Source organism: Heteronotia binoei, chromosome 5, assembly GCF_032191835.1.
Source record: "Heteronotia binoei isolate CCM8104 ecotype False Entrance Well chromosome 5, APGP_CSIRO_Hbin_v1, whole genome shotgun sequence".
NCBI classification, from domain to species: domain Eukaryota; kingdom Metazoa; phylum Chordata; class Lepidosauria; order Squamata; family Gekkonidae; genus Heteronotia; species Heteronotia binoei.
The window spans coordinates 124,029,976-124,049,574 of NC_083227.1; the positions used below are offsets into that span (position 1 = coordinate 124,029,976).

The window sequence follows — 19,599 nt, forward strand, 5'->3', positions numbered from 1 at the left end:
GATGGCCAGAACTCCCTTTGGAGTTCAATTATGCTTGTCACATCCTTGCTCCGCCCCCAGTGTCTCCTGGCTCCACCCCCAAAGTCCCCAGATATTTCTTGAATTGGACTTGGCAACCCTAAGCATAAGACTGTAATTTAAAAACTACAAATCACTCTCTATGCAATAATGTATGCTACAATCCTAGTAACTGGGCTTTTTTAAAAAGCAGGAATGCACTGGAACACAGTTCTGGCTGGCTTGATGTCAGGGTGCATGGCCTAATATGCAAATGAGTTTTTGCTGGGCCTTTTCTACAAAAAAAAGCTCTGCCTCTTAATATTCAATGACATATATATTTCAAGAACAATATATTAGAATAATCCGGTGAGCTGGATAACTGATTTATGGTCCCACAGTAGCACGGTATTGCGACTGCTATTATATAGCTATGCAAGGGACCTTTACAAATGCTTTGAAGAGCAGTTCATTCTTCATGTATACATTCTGTGAAGACTTTGTGTATTGGATTGTGGATTTTGTGTATATTGAGAGAAGATATTGGTTATTGGGTTGTACTGTGTTTATATTGTTATATTGTCGAATTGCTGTGATTGAATTATTGCAGGTATTTTTGAGATTAGATTATTCTAATATACTGTTCTTGAAATAGATATATCGTTGAGTATTAATAGGAATATAGCGTATATTATTGCATAGACAGTGATTTATAGTTTTTAAATTACAGCCTGCTGCTGGAGGTTTTAGGTCATAGTGGTTTGCACATTACCCTAGAGGTCTGGCACTATTAGCCCACCTGGTGACTGGCAACCCTAAAGGCTTCTCCTTAATTCCAGCTGTGTTCTAATCTCTGCATGTTCTGACACTACTACTGGCACCCATAGGAACACGTCTCATATTTGTGAGCCTTGGTTGGAGCAAAAAGACCACAGCTGTATTTGGGGATTAGCTTAATTAACCATTAACCACAATTGCTTTCAGATCTAGTTACAGACCTTGTAAGGAAATCAGTAGGGGCTATGAATTTAAGGCATGAGAGCAACACAGGCCAGTTAAACATGATTGTTGCCTTATGAAACAGGCTACAGAGCGTCAGGAGAATAAACTGTTTAAGCAGAAGTCCAGTAATGCACAGTGTGGTGAAATAACTCTTCACAGTAACCCAAGGTCAGATTTACAGTTTGTATAGAAAAATGCACTGTTGATACTCATAGGCTTACCTAAAGCTGTCCTTTGGGTAGAATGAAAGCTGTAGTACAAATCTCATGTAATACCTTTCATTAAGGCCAATCAAAATAGCTCAACACAGTGTATGAGCTTTTGAGTTCTCCAGAGCTCTTCATCAGGCTGGATGTTTTCCTTTTAAAGGTTGGGGGAAGATCTCTCAGGTTATGATCACTTCCAGTTTTTAACATTTAGCTGTTTCACACCCAAAGGAATAATAGTGGAATTCAATTGAAGCTAAATAGTAATAGTAATTTTAAACACGCACTTAGAGGAAAAAAAAAAACACCGCAGTGAAATGCAATACTTTGGTAGTGTAATCATGATTTATAGTTAATTCTACTAGGCCTAGGGTTGCCAGGTCTGGGTTGGAAAATACCTGGAGACTTTGGGGGTGGAGCTGGGAGAAGGCATGGTTTCAGGAGGGGAAGGGCCTCAGCATGGTACAATGCCCTTCAAAGCAGCCATTTTCTCAACACAGGCATCGAGTGAACAAATAATGTGAAAATGGAGGGGAAGGAAAGCACATAGGTTGCTTAAAGCATATAATAATTAGTATTTATTAATTCATACTTTTATACCATACTTTTCTTTATGGTTCACGCAAGTTGGCTTACTGTAACAGTTAAACATTTCCAGTTAAAACCAAATAAAATAACAATCCCCCCAAATCTATTCCTTCCTCTCCCCGCCCCCACACAAATGCCTGTTGTTCAGACCCACTCAAATATCCTGGCAAACAAGCAGGCCTTGCAGCACCTCCTGAAGATCAGCCTTTGCAGAAGGGCTAACTGCAGAAAGTCTAGGGGGCTAGCAGATCTACTAGGCTTCCCAATCCCCAGGTCCCAGCGGGGGATCCCCTGGTTTTACAGGCTTCCCCCCTCCCCCAGCCAGCTGGCTGGCGGGGGAAGCTCCACCCCCATAGCCATTATGCACCTCCAGGAACGATTCCCATAGGGAATGATGGGGAATTGATCCGCGGGTGTCAGGGGCTCTGGGGGGGCTGTTTTTTGAGGTAGAGGTGCCAAATTTTCCGTATAGCATCTAGTGCCTCTCCCCAAAATACCTCCCAAGTTTCAAAAAGATTGGACCAGGGGGTCCAATTCTATGAGCCCCAAAAGAAGGTGCCCCTATCCTTCATTATTTTCTAGGGAAGGAAGGCATTCTAAAAGGTGTGCTGTCCCTTTAAATGTGATGGCCAGAACTCCCTTGGAGTTCAATTATGCTTGTCACACCCTTGTTCCTGGCTCTGCCCCCAGTGTCTCCTGGCTCCACCCCCAAAGTCCCCAGATATTTCTTGAATTGGATTTGGCAACCCTAAGATCTACACATCCGGGTCACAAGCTCCTTAAAATCCCTGCTATAGTTTAAGATGTTTCTAGCTCTTATGGATTTAGAGCCAAGCTTAAAAAAAAGAGGCAGAAATAAGAAATGAGGACCAATTAACATGGGCCTTTTAGCTAAAATTATTATTTCCATCTCGGAAGTTTATTTACAACCTTCCTCGTATCTTCCTATTTATGACGTTGACACAATTTTTCATAGCAAGATAATTGCAAGGTAATTTAAGTGTATCCACAAATTATTCTGACATCTTGAAAATGATACACACATTTTAGCAATTAATAAGAGTTCTAGATATGATACCTGATGCTGAACAAGCAGTTCCAGATTTAACATTCATGGTGAGAAGGTGTAAAGACAAATCAAAATTTGATATTTCTTCAGAGCTTAAAGGTAGTCGAATTGTAAATTCACTTCTGAATAGGCATCTTGGACCCACAAGCAGTATACACAAGGTACATGGACGATTCAGCACAGTAACTACTTAGCTGACCACATTTGAAAAGTCTTACCGAGTGCCACTGATAAAAATGATAAGAAAACCCTATGGAAAATTTCTTTCATTACCTAGGGAATGAAGGGGAGGAAAAACACCTCTTCTTAGCAATATTCACATGTGTGTTTTTACCAGGATTATCGAAGATATTGGATTTATATCCTGCCCTATACTCTGAGTCTCAGAGCAGTCACAATCTCCTCTATCTTCCCCCCCGCCCCCGGCAACAGATAACCTGTGAGGTAGGTGGGGCTAAGAGAACTCTTACAGCAGCTGCCCTTTCAAGGACAACTCCTATGAAAGCTATGGCTGACCCTAGGCCTTTCCAACAAGTGCAAGTGAGGGATTGGGGAATCAAACCCGGTTCTCTCAAATAAGAGTCCACGCACTTAACCACTGCACCAAACTGGCTCTCTATATACAAAAGTGCCCTCCATATCACAAGTGATGACCCTTAATTACTTCTTCCTTAATACCAATATGATACAACACACCATCCTACCATTTTTTTCCGCATGCATTGCTGAGATTTTATAGGGTGAGCCCTCTCCTGAGCCCCATGCATGTGCCAGAGGATTAGGGGCTAGGGCTACTAAGACAAACAAACACTAGCCAAAATACATGTATTGCTAATGATGGTGGTGGAGGAGGGTGTATATATTCCCATGGCAAAAGTAGCATCTAAACCTATGCACTTCAGTTCTCTTGTGTTTGGATCACGCAACTGTTAAAAGATCACATCATCTAACTTTATCACTTCATCTAATTTTTGATGTTAGATTTTGATGCACCAACACAATTTGCTTTAATTCGGTTAGATACCTGTTCTGCATGAGTCATGGCTCAGTATTTAGGATCCAGTTTAGCAAATACCCTTAGGCTGTACTTCAGAGACGGTGTTTAAATACTTTGCTTGAGGCCTTCTTCATTCCCATAAATGCAAACATTCCTTTTGAATTTTGTTGTTGCCCTTGGAAATTGCTGTTTATGCCTGTAGGGGTGGAAAAAAACCCCTACAATACATATTCATATATATAGTCCATTCATTTTAGCTTGTTATAACATATTGTGCTGTTTGGTTTTAAATCTAATTTCTATTATAAATTAAATTCAAATGTACATAATCCCTGAGAGGGAAAAAGGGAATGAACAAGTAGTAACTGCTAACCATGACCTTGTTCCAAGTGCTTGCAACATAATCCTTGAAGCTATGCAAACCAAACGGTTTCTCATGAAATTTATTTGTCCCTATAGAACATGTGTATCTGGATAGGCCAGGATTGCCTGATCTTGTCAGATATCTAAAGCTAAGCAGGGTTGGCCCTGGTCAGTATTTGGATGGACAACCTTCAAGGAATACCATGGTCTCTATACAGTGGCAGGCAATAGCAAATCACCTCTGAATGTCTCTTGCCTTGAAAACACTACAAAGTTAACATAAGTCAGTTGCAACTTCATGGCCAAAAAGAAGTAGGAGGTATGCACAACTTGTGTGACTCACCAAGGCAAACTCAATCTACTAGCTACATACTGACTTAGATCCTGTGTAATGTGAGCAGAGCAGCAATGCATAAATGACATGATCTGCATTTTTTTCTGTATCTAAGGCTGCCAGCAACCAGGAGAAAAAAGTCCTACTTCTTTAACAGAGATTTAATATATCCATTACTCAATATGGCCACATCTGTGGGTCCTTAAATCTGGAGACTGGAGCCATGAATAGACAAGAAGACACATTTTTGTATAAATCTGAGAAAAGCCACAAGTTTCAGAAAAATCTGAAATCTAAAATAAAAATGGAGGTTAACACTCCCCTCTCCCCAATAATAGAAGCAGTGGTAGTACTTTAAGAAACAAATGCCCTCAGTGACCATTGCTGGGCAACCACAACAATATTGCCGGCTTCAAGTCTTGATTTCTGTTATTAAAAGACAGGGGGGAAATGGGGCCATAGTTTTCCCAGATAGAAGCTGCCAGGAGGAGAGAAGGAGGAAAAGCCGAAGACCAGGGTTGGACGGTAGCTATAGATAGTATTGTATAGTGGGTTCTACGCATGGAGGAGTCTCGGGCTGGGTGAAAACAAGCTCTTTAATAGGTGCAGCATAGTATCAGGCTACATTACAACGGGGTCAAACTTATATACCTTTGGGTTCCCAGGCAAGCACGTTATTGGGTCATTCAAACCAGTGGGGGCTTGTGATTGGTTGGCTGGTGAGTGGGAATGAGAGGAGGAAGCAGGAAAAAGGGAAGGACTATAGATCTTTCAGGAAAGGGAAAGAAGAAATAGTGGGGGAGGGGGAATGAGATGTCCCCCACAAGTCCTTGCAGGTCCCCTACTTGTGGATATTATTTGCCATGAAAAGCTTCAGCTGCATATTTCCACAGATTAACTCTCTATTAAAGGGAGGGGACATTTTTCATCAATTAGTTGACAACCCTGTCTGCCTCCCACCTTCTGTCATCTTTTTTTGTTGCTAGAAATTGTAGCCCTTTGGTTATTGGACCCCCAAGGTAACCATGGGGATTAAAGTGGGGGCTTCTGTAAGAGGGGGAATCTTTGGTCTCTCCATCTCTTGTGAGCCAAGAGTGCCTAGTATAAATGGAAGGTAAATAGCATGATTGGAAAACTTAGGATCCTTGCCTCTGTGGCCAACAAGCATGACAATCTGCCTAACTTTTGCAGTCTTTAGTCAATAAAGTCTTGGATGAGCTAGAAAGCTTTATAAATCCTTGGGTGGCACAGCATTTTGATACATCTATGAACATTTTTTATTGGATAGCACCACCTGACAGGTAAGAGGTAGTCCTTTTTCCATTTAGTCAAAAAGATATCTCCCCCATTTCTTCCGGATGACATTTCATTAAAACCTTCAGGAATCCCTATTTATATAGAATATCAACAAAGATCTCATTTTCTGTACCATATAATTCAAATAAGGCAGAGCAACAACACTGAATAGACAACCTGGAAATAGTTTCCTTTATTGAAAAGACTGTGGCTATTGTTAAAGCAAGAAACTCATGAACTTTGCTCCCAACTTCTAGAGAACAGTTTTTCAAAAACAACCCCAGAACCAAAGCACCCTCATTTGCAAAGTTAGGTAAAAGACCAATGGTTTATTTCAGTAAATGACCAGGATGCTGGTTATGGCATTGAATTCCTTTTTAAAGATCTTGAGTTTTGTCTCCATTTCCCCACCTCAGTAGGGTTACTTCACTGAGATGAAAGGGCTTGCAGTCAAATCCTATATATGTTTATGTGGAAGCAAGTCCCACTGAGTACCAAAAAAAGTGGTGTGTTAACTGTACTTGTAAAAATCAAAATAAACACCAGTTTGGATCAGTAGATTTTTAAAAAAAAACACACACCACTGGTGCTATGTTCTACCAATATGACAGCTGATCTGTCCCAAGACTTGAGACAACTACACTAAAGGTTGCACTAGGCAGCCAAGTGGCTACCATTTTTGGTTAACTTCCCTTGGCTCCAAGCTTAACCAGCAATTTTACTATCTTTTTTATCCTTGCCTTTGCATGAGCTGTATCAAGAAGTACCAAGCATCATCCTCTTCCCCGGTGTGTTGCACAGACAACTGAGGTTTAAGTTGATGCTACTCAGCACCAAGGGCATTTCTTCCCAGCCCAGCTAACCCCCAAAAGAATGATATATTACAGGAGCAGTTCTTCATAATATGATGTCTCAGAACTTGGAGGCTTGCTGTTTAGCCTTATGTGAGACATCTGCCCTATTCCTGCCATCACTAGCTATGGCCTCAACAGTCCAAAGTCTAGGTTTGTTTATACCACTGCCTGGAAACAGTGTGAAGCTGGCAAAAAAAAAAATCTCCTGAAAGTCCAGTTATAGGTAATCCAAATATTCCAGCTTGGGGTCCCAAAGCAACCAGCTGACTCCATAGTGTCTCACATGAGAGCAGGTAAGTTAACAGCATGCAGCAGAGAGCCCTAATAAGGTTTCCAAATTGCTCTTCCCACTGGCTAGGCAATTAACAGACCCTCCAAAATGCCCCATGCCTCATTCAAGTCTTGAACAACTGAGAAGACTTGGAGGCTATTTAAAACTACAATCTGAGAAGCTCAGATAAAATATATTCCACAAGTTAGGAAAGGCACAAACAGGTATAAGAAAAGGCCTGCATGGTTAACAAACAAAGTAATGGAAGCTGTACAAGGTAAGAAGGACTCCTTTAAGCGGTGGAAAGCTAGTCCAAGTGAGATTAATAAAAGGGAACACAGGCTGTAGCAAAACAAATGCAAGACTGTGATCAGGCAGGCAAAAAGGGACTATGAGGAGCATATTGCAAAAAACATAAAGGCCAACAATAAAAATTTATTCAAATATATTAGAAGCAGGAAACCAGCCAGGGAGGCAGTGGGACCCTTGGATGACCAAGGGGTAAAAGGATTACTGAAGGAGGATAGGGAAATGGCTGAGAAGCTGAATGCATTTTTTGCCTCTGTCTTCACTGTGGAAGATGAGAAGTGTTTGCTCACTCCAGAACCACTTATTTTGGAAGGGGTGTTGAAAGACCTGAATCAGATTGAGGTGACAGGAGAAGAGGTCCTACAACTGATAGATGAATTAAAAACTAATAAGTCACCAGGTCTGGATGGCATACATCCAAGAGTTCTGAAAGAACTCAAAGTTGAACTTGTGGATCTTCTGACAAAAATATGTAATCATTCATTGAAATCTGCCTCCGTTCCTGAGGACTGGAAGGTAGCAAATGTCACCCCCATCTTTAAAAAGGGTTCCAGAGGAGATCCGGGAAATTACAGGCCAGTCAGTCTGACTTCAATACCGGGAAAGTTGGTAGAAACCATTATCAAGGACAGAATGAGTAGGCACATTGATGAACACAAGTTATTGAGGAAGACTCAGCATGGGTTCTGTAAGGGAAGATCTTGCCTCACTAACCTGTTATATTTCTTTGAGGGGGTGAACAAGCATGTGGACAAAGGAGACCCAATAGATGTTGTTTACCTTGACTTCCAGAAAGCTTTTGATAAAGATCCTCATCAAAGGCTTCTTAGTAAGCTTGAGAGTCATGGAGTAAAAGGACAGGTCCTCTTGTGGATCAAAAACTGGCTGAGTAATAGGAAGCAGAGAGTGAGTATAAATGGGCAGTCTTCGCAGTGGAGGACGGTAAGCAGTGGGGTGCCGCAGGGCTCAGTACTGGGTCCCATGCTCTTTAACTTGTTCATTAATGATTTGGAGTTGGGAGTAAGCAGTGAAGTGGCCAAGTTTGCAGATGACACTAAATTGTTCAGGGTGGTGAGAACGAGAGAGGAATGTGAGGCACTCCAAAGGGAACTGTTGAGGCTGGGTGAGTGGGCGTCAATGTGGCAGATGAGGTTCAATGTGGCCAAGTGCAAAGTAATGCACATTGGGGCCAAAAATCCCAGCTACAAATACAAGTTGATGGGGTGTGAACTGGCAGAGGCTGACCAAGAGAGAGATCTTGGGGTCATGGTAGATAACTCACTGAAAATGTCAAGACAGTGTGTGATTGCAATAAAAAAAGGCCAATGCCATGCTGGGAATTATTAGGAAGGGAATTGAAAACCAATCAGCCAGTATCACAATGCCCCTGTATAAATCGATGGTGCGGCCTCATTTGGAATACTGTGTACAATTCTGGTCACCGCATCTCAGAAAGGCTATTATAGCATTGGGAAAAGTCCAGAAAAGGGCAACTAGAATGATTAAAGGGTTGGAACACTTTCCCTATGAAGAAAGGTTAAAATGCTTGGGGCTCTTTAGCTTGGAGAAACGTCGACTGCGGGGTGACATGATAGAGGTTTACAAGATTATGCATGGGATGGAGAAAGTAGAGAAAGAAGTACTTTTCTCCCTTTCTCACAATACAAGAACTCGTGGGCATTCGATGAAATTGCTGAGCAGTCGGGTTAAAACGGATAAAAGGAAGTACTTCTTCACCCAAAGAGTGATTAACATGTGGAATTCACTGCCACAGGAGGTGGTGGTGGCTACAAGCATAGCCAGCTTCAAGAGGGGGTTAGATAAAAATATGGAGCAGAGGTCCATCAGTGGCTATTAGCCACAGTGTGTGTGTATGTGTGTGTGTGTGTATATATATATATATATATATATATATATATATATATATATGTATATGTTTTGGCCACTGTGTGACACAGAGTGTTAGTCTGGATGGGCCATTGGCCTGATCCAACATGGCTTCTCTTATGTTCTTAAGACATCATGTTTGGTTTTAACAGCCATGAAAGCATGTCTTGAATCTTAACTTACTAGTTTACTCATGTCAAATGGAAAGTTCCCCTCCCCCAATAACCTGATTTATAAAAACTGAACAAAAAATGACATTATAAAGAAGTAGCCATGACAAATCCTCTTGAAAAAGCAGGACCCCACTTTCCCAGTTCTGAAACCCTGAAATTGCCATCCCTGGATGTAGAGGGACTCCTATATTTGATCAATTAGAATAATAGTTATTATTTATTTGATTTGTTAATAGCCCTGTCCCAGCTTGTGGCTGGCTCCGGGCAATGTACAGAGACATGATGCCATAAAACAATACAACTTTAAAATTCAATATACACATTTAAAATGTACTACTTGATAAGAATTAGAAACTAGAGTAAAAGATCCAAGATGGTGTTCCATAAATCTGTTCCAGTTCTGGACTACTGGACATTTTCTGGGAAAGGGAAGAGGGAATTTTGATTAGAATATATGAGGGAGAGAAGGGGAAGAAGGGTGCCAGCCAGTAAAAACCTGTTGCTGCCCATTGCATAAAATATAGTGAGATGAATGTTGAAAACCTTTAAAAGGAAGAAACCCATCTCAGCTAGGAAACATGGCAGATTTTCATGGTTAGAGGGCAGGAAATGCTATAACTATAAACCTCTTTTCCCCTTGGCATTGATTTGCTTTGAGGTAGCATCGCCTTTGAGATTGGCTCAGCTTGGTGTACCAGGTTGCAATGCTGCTGGAAACCAACAGTGATATTTTCTCTCTTGGCAGGTGTGATTTATAGTACTTCTCAGCAGCTAGATCGGGAATACAAGGCTGAACACATCTTGGAGGTGAGTGATGATGAAGTTGCAATTAGTTGTATTTACTTGAAGTGTTTTTTTTCAAGTTGCCAAAGAACATTTCCTTGCATGTTGGAGCACACAGAAGAGGAGGAGGAGAACTTACTCCATTGGTTCCAATTTTTTCAGGAAGTTAATTGCCTGTTTGGCATTTTTGTGTGTTCACCTCAAGTGCCAGCTTCAGAAATATATTTTTTAAGATTTTCATGGTTTCCTCAGTGAAGACAGAAACAAAGAATCCTGCAGCTAAGCCATGCAGAATTAAGGATGGCAAATGATTATTTGTCTCTTAAGGATGGCAAATGATTTTCTGGTTTCACAGAGAGTGATAAAGATGGCAACTGCCCCAGGACTGCCAATGGTTAGCTCCTGAGCGTGAAGTTTTTAACAGCAGTTTTTATCTGATTTTTACTTGTTAGAGGAGAGCTACAACAAGGACTTTGATTAAACCACTAATCTGCCACTTTTTATTCAGAGGTTCTAATTTTATACATCAAACTACATTCTAATAACTACTCCAAATTGGTCACATTGTGCTGATTCTTCGGACCACTGACCTGGCTTCCAGGTCATGGAGACACTGTGAGGGTCTCGGCCTGCAGCTTGAATTGCCTGGAAGGCTAGCTGAGTCCCTACCAACTACTGGGAGCTACCCTACTGTGGAGCCCTAACAACCTGATGAGGTTTGTGCGGACCTCCTGTGACTAACAAGCTTACCTGGAGCTGTGGTGTCCGCCCTGGTGACCAGAAGGAAGCCTTGGAGGTTGAACCCAACCAGGGACATACAGAGTGGCAGCAGCCCTGAGTGAGTTTCCAGCATAGCCTGGAGCACATCTGAACTCTCCCAAAGTGCCTCGCAGTGGACTAGCCTGATAGCAGGGACCTGAGTGAGCAAGGCGACCCGATTTCTGAGTCCTGCAAGCTCATTAACTGTTGGCGTACAGCCTGGCAGAGCCCCAAAGTTTTCTTCCGGTCTTGGGGGGGCACCCATCAGCCTTAACTCCTACACGAGTTTACCAGTTCAACTCTGCTTGAGAGATGGCATCTGGGAGTATTTGCCTGTTCTGTTGGTGAGTTCTTACCTTTTACACCTGGGATAGACCTGGCCCAACTTGGCTTTTCGGCCAGCCACACCCCTGACAAAGATCCTGGGAGGTACTAACAAACTGGGTAGATGATGGTGTGAACTGGGCCTGTGTCCAAGGGACCCAAGCAGAGTGGAGGCTCCAGACATCTTGGACAGGAGAGCCAGCTGGATCTAACAATGCTGGTTTCTCTTCAGGCAAGGAGTCAGACTTTACCAGTAACATCAACCAGGAAGCCCTTGGAACTTGATCTCAGCCCACGTACACCAATAGACTCAAGAACTTACTCTGTTGGGGACCTGAGATATGGAAGTTCCATCATAAAGTTCTGGCTAGAGACAAAGGACCTGTCCCTGACTCCCCCCTTTCCTTTTTGGGTACCTATAGCTCACCCACCACCCAAATTAATAGTAGTTAGTCCTACCCTCCCAACACAATCCTCCCAACACCCTCCCAATCGGAGAGGATCCCAATGGATTGTGGATTATTTAGCTCATTAGTTATATTTATTGTGACTGCTGTATATATCCAATCTTTTCCACATCTCAGTGTTGCCGCTGTTTCTCAGCAAGTTGAATCTCGACCTGATGCTCCAACTTTGCTGCACCTGTTCTGCAAAATTGAATTTATTTGGGGAATTTTGGCTATAGAGGGTGCTGATCTCTCAAGAGGATGGCACTCTTATATCTGGTACCAGGCCCCAGCAAAAAATAGTGTGTTTTTTAGACACGAAATCAGGAAGGCTGTTTATAGAACATGGCAGTGGATTAAACCGCAAATCTACAAGAAAGTGCTGAAGTGGTTATCACCAGTAGACGCATCGATTTACCCAAACCTATTTAAATAGGAAGAAACACATACCTACCAAACATTATTAGACAATCAAGGGAACCTGAAGATTGAGGAAAACCCTCCTCTAGATTGGTGGACAAAGATACAAATTCAATCTAGATATATGAAAGATAAAGATCTAGGTTTTGCAAAAAAAAAAAAAGAATGAGCTAGATGAAATATTGACTGGTACTGATGAGAAATTAATTTAAAAAATATACAACTTACTATTAGAGATGAGAATGCAAGATGAAATAATTAAAGAAAGCATGGTCAAATGGATGCAAAATATTGGTCATACTATAGAGTTTTCAGATTGGGAAAAGCTATGGAAAACGAATATAAAAATGACTAGATCATCCACCTTTAAAGAAAATATATATAAGATGATGTATAGGTGGTATGTCACCCCAGAGAACAGATGTTGGAAATGTCAGAAGGCAGTTGGGTCGTGGCAATATGTGGTGGCAATGTGAGAAGGCAAAAAGATATTGGATCCAAATTCATAGCTGACTATAAAAGATACTAAAAATAAGCATAAAACATCTACCTGAGCTCTATCTACTGAACATATGTCAAACCTCTATTTCTAAATTAAAAGCTAGATTTTAATGCATGCAGCTATGGCTGCGAGGATTGTATATGCAAGACATTGGAAGATGTCACAGACACCTAAGAAAGAAGAATTTGTTCAAAAACTGCTCAAAACAGCGGAAATGGACCTCCTTTCAGTAAAATTGAATGAGGGAAATATACAGGACTGTAAAGAAGCATGGCAATCTTTATATGACTGGTTGAAAACAGATTGATAGGTGAAGAATAAGGAAAAAGTAGAAATAAGAAAATTGGGGTTAGGTTAAAGGAGAAACTGTAAATATGAATGATAAAATATGTGATAAATAACAGACTTAAGCTCTTATTCTCCAGTTGTTTATTGTTTTTTTGTATTTTGTGTTGATTTGGTGTGTCTTTTTATGTTTCTTTATGTATTCATTGGAAATAAAAAATATTTAAATTGAAAAGAAAAGAAAAAAGAAAAGAAAAGAGATTATGTGCCATGTCATCAGGTACTTCATCAGTGAACGAACCTCCTCTTTTTTGTGCATATGCAGTAATGTTATAACATCACAACATTGTAAAGAGGCTGGGTGTATTGTGCGGAGCATCATGGTTGTCACCATTTCAAAGGTCCCCCACTTTTCCTTCATCACCAACTAAATAAATGGATGGCAAAGATACCAACAAAATCCTAATGAAAATAGTGTTCCGTTTGTGATCTTCAAGCTGGATACACCGATTCATAGCAGGGTTATTCAAGAATTATGATGTATGCTAAATATGTCATGATGCACTTCAACAGCAACAGAACTTATATTCTTGTACATATGCAATGATGTTATAACATCATAACATTGTAAGGGAGGCTGAGTGCGTCGTGGCAAACAGCATGATCACCACCATTTCAAACATTCCCTGCTCCTCCTTAGTTGTCAACTAAAAAAAAGACTGGCAATAATTGAACTGGAAACACCAATTCGTAACCGTGTTATTCAACAATTATGAAACATGCTAAATGTGTTGTCATGTATGGAATGTTTTCTTTTTTTGCATATGCCATAATGTTCCACGACTTTTTTTGTAGCAGGAACTCCTTTGCATATTAGTACAAGGCCTACTGTAAACTCCTGGAGGATTGGCTACATCAGGAATGTGTGGCCTAATATGCAATGGAGTTCTTGCTACAAAAAAAGACCTGGCTATGGCATTAAAACACTGTGAAAAAAGAATAAAACACACTGGGGGTTATAGGGGAAGGAGGAGAGAATGAATAAACAACACAAGTGCATGATGTCAAAACCTACCCACCAAAAAAAAGGAAAGGAAAGGAATTTAGTGAATGAGTAATTGCACAGAACAGGTTACATGAAACCTTGCTCACTGTTTTGTCCCAGTGTTATAGCATTATAATGAAAAAAAAAATGCATCATAATGCAATCAACATTATGTTTGAAAAAATTAATGAATTGCTCAGAGACAATCTGACCAGAAGGGCAAGGGGTGAACACACAACAGTGACGACACAAAAGGGTGGCGGGAAACAAAATCCAAAATCAGGAATTCCTCACTGGAAAACTGCAAGTTCAGATCCAAAGGGGAAAAAATCATGGAAAAAGTGGATTCAGGAAATTCATACTCCTGGGGAGGCAAAAATTGTGCAGAAAGTTTTACAAACATCAATTATTTAAGAATGAAGATGCAGACGTTTGCACTTGTGCAGAAATTGTCTCCATTTCCCATCTTGGCTTCTGTAAATGAGGGGCTTTTCAAGTAAACTGCAAAGCTTGTTCTAAGACATACTAGTAGCAGTACTAAACTCTTTGAATACAAAGTACCCAGGACTGTTGAGGCAGCATCTGTGAATTTCTACATCTTCATTGGTGATGTCTGTTTTTGAAGTTTGTCAGTTGATCACCACTTCCTAATCCATCTGCTGAAGTTCCTCCATCTCACCAACAGTAAAATTCTCATCTTGTAGTGTAAACAAACAACTGCTGCCATACCCTTCAGCTTGTGTCATGCATTTAATTAATTATTAATTAATTTAATCAATTAATGTTTAATTTCCTTGTAGGTCTCTGTTTCTGACAATGGAGAACCACCTTTGAAATCCACCAGCAGAGTAGTAGTCCAAGTCATGGATGCCAATGATAATGCTCCCAGCTTCTCTCACAAATTGTTCATGGTTAACCTCCCAGAGAAAATGGCATCTGAAACTCCTTTGCCACTCTACAGAATGATTGCCACAGACCGTGATGAAGGGCTGAACCGTCAAATCACTTTTAGCCTTGAAGAAAATAGTGAAGGTTTCTTCAGCATCCATCCTGAGACAGGCATGGTATTCACCAAAAAGGCTTTTTCTGCCCAGGAGTACAGCATACTAATGGTGAGTGAAGTAATGGAAACTGAGAGGACTTTTCAATGGGTGATGTTTTTTTCTCCAGGGTTGAAACTGGACTGATCTCTATTGTTGTCCATGATGAACATACTTTCCTTCTATTGTCTGCAACAAGCACAGCAAGTTTCTGTTGTGTTTCAAAAACCAGCAATACTTGATTGACTAAAAATGGGATAAAATAAATAAATGGTTCTTGGAACTTTCCAAGAACACAGAGGCAACAATGGCTCTTGGAACTTGCTTGTGGATGTTGTATTATTATTATTATTATTATTATTATTATTATTATTATTATTATTATTATTATTATTATTATTTAATTACTATTTATTAGATTTATATCCCACCCTCCCTGCCAAAGCAGGCTCAGGAGAACCCTGTGAGCTAGATTCTTGCTTTATGTCATAGTCAGCTTACAAGAAAAAAGGTGGAGTCAATCTGATATAGAACTCATCAACGTTTTTTAACAGAATAATGAAGTTAGCTCATGATTCTTAGCCCACTGCAGAGGGAGACTGCTGGTATAGACTGGAGACAAACAGGTGATTCAAGAGCTGTCCTTGAATCCCATTAAAGATTTCACCTTTATAGCATCCAGAGATCTCTTGTAGTACCTGATATTTGTTAATTTTATAGCTTCAAACAAATAGCTGCCATTCAAATACATATTTGCCTTAGGGTTTTGAGATATATTGGAAGCTTTACAATGAACTAGACAGGGCTTTTCCATGATCTTTCAGACCACCACTCTTTGTTAGCTGTTCCTTTTCTCTTTTGGGATTTGTTGGCAGGTCAAGGCAACAGATGGTGGCAGCCCCCCACTTTCCTCCAGTGTGAGGCTTCACATTGATTGGGTCCCTAAGCCCATTCCTTCTTCAGATCCACTAGCTTTTGATGAACCTCATTTCAACTTTGCTGTCATGGAAACAGACCCAGTGAATCACATGGTTGGAGTGATTAGTGTTGAGGCTGGGCTTAGCCAACTCTGGTTTAACATCACAGGTGAGTGGTATCGGACATCAAGGTGGCTGCAGATTTACATGATTTTGCCCCAGTTCTCCAGTAGTTTGGCACATTCATGACCTGAGCTAACTACAGCTGTTTATTTAGATGGTGTCAAACTCCCAGCCTAGGCATTGAGCAGCATTCAGGCTGACACAAGCAGCTGCTCCTCAAAAAGCCTTGTGCAGTGCTGGTATGATCCATCACAATTTGCAAAATGGTATTTCTGGCACTTACTCAATCTTAATGAAAATTCTTGTATTGCAAACGGGCAAAAACACATCTTTGTGGCTCACAGGAAATATGTGGTAATCATAACTATTTCCCACAGCAATAAGGGGGGGGGGGGGGATGAAGTAGTTTTTGGAACTCCTTACATGTTATGTTAGAACAGCTCTACCGTCAGAGCTTGGCAGTTCCTTTAGTAAAAATCTATTATCTTTTCTTCTTTTTCTTCCATGTTGTTTTGCCTCACTAATCTAGAAAGTTTTAATGTGTATAAGCATGCCAGAGGAAAAAAAGATACTAAAACTTACGGAAGTATATTAACATAAGAAACATATTTTTGAGACTGATCTTCTGGTGGCCAGTACATTCTTGCTTGGGAGAGGGATGCAGCTGGGTACTGTTTCCTGAGAAACTGGGCAGGTAGCTGTGATAATTCCTTTATGAATGCACTTCCAGGTTACCTAGGCAAGGCACCTTTGATCTTTCCTTGAACAGGCACAAGCTTGGGCAATACCTCAGGAAGGGATTTGGAGTAGCAGGCAGCAAGAGAGACAGATCTTAAGTTTTTTATCTTTACTGGACATTTAAAAATAATAGAAGGTAGTATAGAACAGAACAGAACAGAAGTGTAGGTAAATTAAAATAGCAATATAAAATAGTAGATTTGGAGAATTACTGAGCTATGAGTAACCAGCATGGTGTAGTGGTTAGAGTGCTGGGCTAGGATTTGGGAGATCCAAGTCCAAATCACTACAGCAATGGAAGCTTGCTGAATAACCTTGGGCCAGTCACATACACTCAGCCTAACTAATCTCAAAGCATAGAGTCACAAATCCAAGCCGAGGGGGTGGGGGGAGTTGGATTTTGCAAGCACTGTGCAAGAAAATGGGAACTGAACACAAAGGAACATGGCAAAGGGAGGGGGCCTTCTTGAAACTGATGTGACTAGTTTGATACAGATTACAGTGTTTCTAAGGCTGGAAAATTCCACCCCCACCCCCACTGCTTTGAAGTTTGGTAAACATTTTGTTTCAGCAGGCAGTCTGTCTGGAAATGTCTCCATTCATAAACCAGCATGAACCCCCCACAAAATGTTTGAAAGTTTGTGGAAAGTTTCTGCCAGTTTACCTGCCATGAACTTCAGTTCACAACCCATGAACCAGCCAAAATTCATCATGAACCTTAGTTCATGAGCCAGTTTGTGCCCATCCCTAATCATCTGTTATCAAAGGGAAGCTGAGGGGGAAAAAAAACAGTTAATCTGAGACTGGCACTGCAATGGAGACACTCAAACCTTGATGGCCAGAGGACCTTACATTCACTTACCTCTGGATGCCTGAGTTTTTCTGCTTACCACCTAGCTATCACACACACAGATCGATCTCCACAGATGTGTATTCGTTTGTTTGTAGTTAGTTCCACTTATTGCTCAGTCAATAATGTGCAGTGGCTGGCGGGGTCAGGGACTTGCACGCAGCTCTAATGTTTATGTTGTTTTCCTAAATTAAGTTTGTTCTGTATGAGGAAATAGTGTCACAAACCACAACTACCCTTGGGATGATGCCACCTTCTTCTGTTGTGATGAGTAGCATGGGAAAGACTCCCAGGCCTCTGAATGAGAGGGAAGAGGGTGGACCCACCCATGTCCTCTTCCTCTTGTCTGACAAACTCCCCTTTGCAGCTGGGTTTGGCAGCTCTGCTTCCTCTGCAGTTTATTGGAAGGAACTCCCTTTTATACTCCTTCCCTTCCTGCCCTTAACATGCATGGCTTCCCATTGGACCTCCCTCCCCTTACAGCTGGCCAGACAGTTCCCAGTTAATCTTGTACCAAAACCCCTTCCCAGGGCTCCCTCTCCTCTCAGTGGACTGAGCCCTTCCTGACATGAATCACAGCTGAGGAGGGAAGGGCAGGAGTTGCTCACTGCCTGTTTGATTCACTTGGACCTGCTGCGGGATCCACCCACCCTTTCCCCAGCCAGGCCACCCTAGCAGCTGGGTGCAGCTGATCCAGAGTAGAAGCAGGCCTTCTCAAGGTTCACCTGGATGGATAATTGCTGTTGACAGGGGCCCTTGGAGTGCTTCTGATGTGAGCAAGTGACTCTGACCCCATACCTTACAGGAGCCATTCAGCAGAAGGTGAACTGACTGATGATCAGATCACATGATTGAAAGTAGCAACTTTTTGTTTGTTTAAAATAATGTATTCCAGGCATGTTTTTTGCACAGTCCAATGCCATGAAGCAAGGTTTATACTCATATCTTTGGATTAAAAGATGTTGGCAGCAAGGATGTTCCATGTTATCACCATCTGGGTTGGAGCAAGTGGCTTTAGCACCTGCTGGGAGCATGGTCTGTTTCTACAACTGCTCAGTGTTGCATGGTCCGTCTGTCTATAAAGCTTGAAACTTCCCTGGCATTTTAAGTAGAGGACATTACAGACGCAAGTATAGTGTCACCTTGAGTTCCAAGCCAAGAGCATCTCTCAGTGCTGGTCCCATTTCCTTGGCTGCTCAAGCAGTTCATAATGCGATTGAGTTAATGTCCTTATCTGTCTGCTCAAATAGCTCAGTTGAACAAATTTGTTGTCTCCCATATTTTGTGTTGCCTATTCCTCATCCCTTTCCTTCAGTTCCATTTTCTATCACTATCCCATTTTGTTTCTTCTTTTACTTTACTCTTTGTTTGGCTGCAGTTTCTGTGCCTAAGTTTCATTCATTTTCTTATTATCTGTCTGGAACCAGTTCCTAGATATTGTCAATTGACTGAAATTGAATCCAGAAAAACAAAGGTGAGACTACCATCTGCTTGCAGATGTAGATCTGCCTGCAATAGATAAGGTCTGTCAATTACGCTCTCTGATTAGATGAGGAACTTTGGAGTACTTCAGGACCAAGAGCTGCTTTTTGAGAAGAAGGTTGGAGCTGTTTACCCAGCCATGGGCAACAGTCCTCACATACAGAGCCTCTGGGAGCCCGGAACTTGTGGAGACCTGGGAACAAGAGCAGTTAGCCCCAGGGGAGAGACCTCTCTCTCTTCCTCGCATGTCAAAGATACTGTCAAAGCAACCGCGCAGTGCAAAACCCATCACCAACGTGCCTGCCTGTCCTTCACTCTAAGTCTGTATGGCTGGGAGCTCGCCGGCATAGCTTATCACCACATGCTCCTCGCCCTAACAACTGAGTTCTGCGAGGCCAGAGTGGAAGTATTTCTAGGAGGGAGGAGACCACGATTGGGTGCTGGGGAGGGGGCTCATCAGCCCAAGGCGCGAGGGGATTGGTGAGGCAATCATGCCGCTCCCTAAGGGGCTTGCGAGCTTCCGCAGTGGCGGAGGCAAC

At 41.6% G+C, this 19,599-nt stretch overlaps 1 protein-coding gene across 1 annotated transcript in view; it reads left to right on the forward strand.

The window, feature by feature from the left end:
- The window catches only part of FAT2 (FAT atypical cadherin 2), a 166,282-nt gene that overhangs the window by 74,509 nt on the left and 72,174 nt on the right, over positions 1–19,599 (forward strand). Inside the window, exons 4-6 of the mRNA XM_060240289.1 lie at positions 10,092–10,153; positions 14,711–15,022; positions 15,826–16,036. Coding sequence (XP_060096272.1) covers positions 10,092–10,153; positions 14,711–15,022; positions 15,826–16,036 — 585 coding nt within the window. The remainder of the gene's footprint in view (positions 1–10,091; positions 10,154–14,710; positions 15,023–15,825; positions 16,037–19,599) is intronic.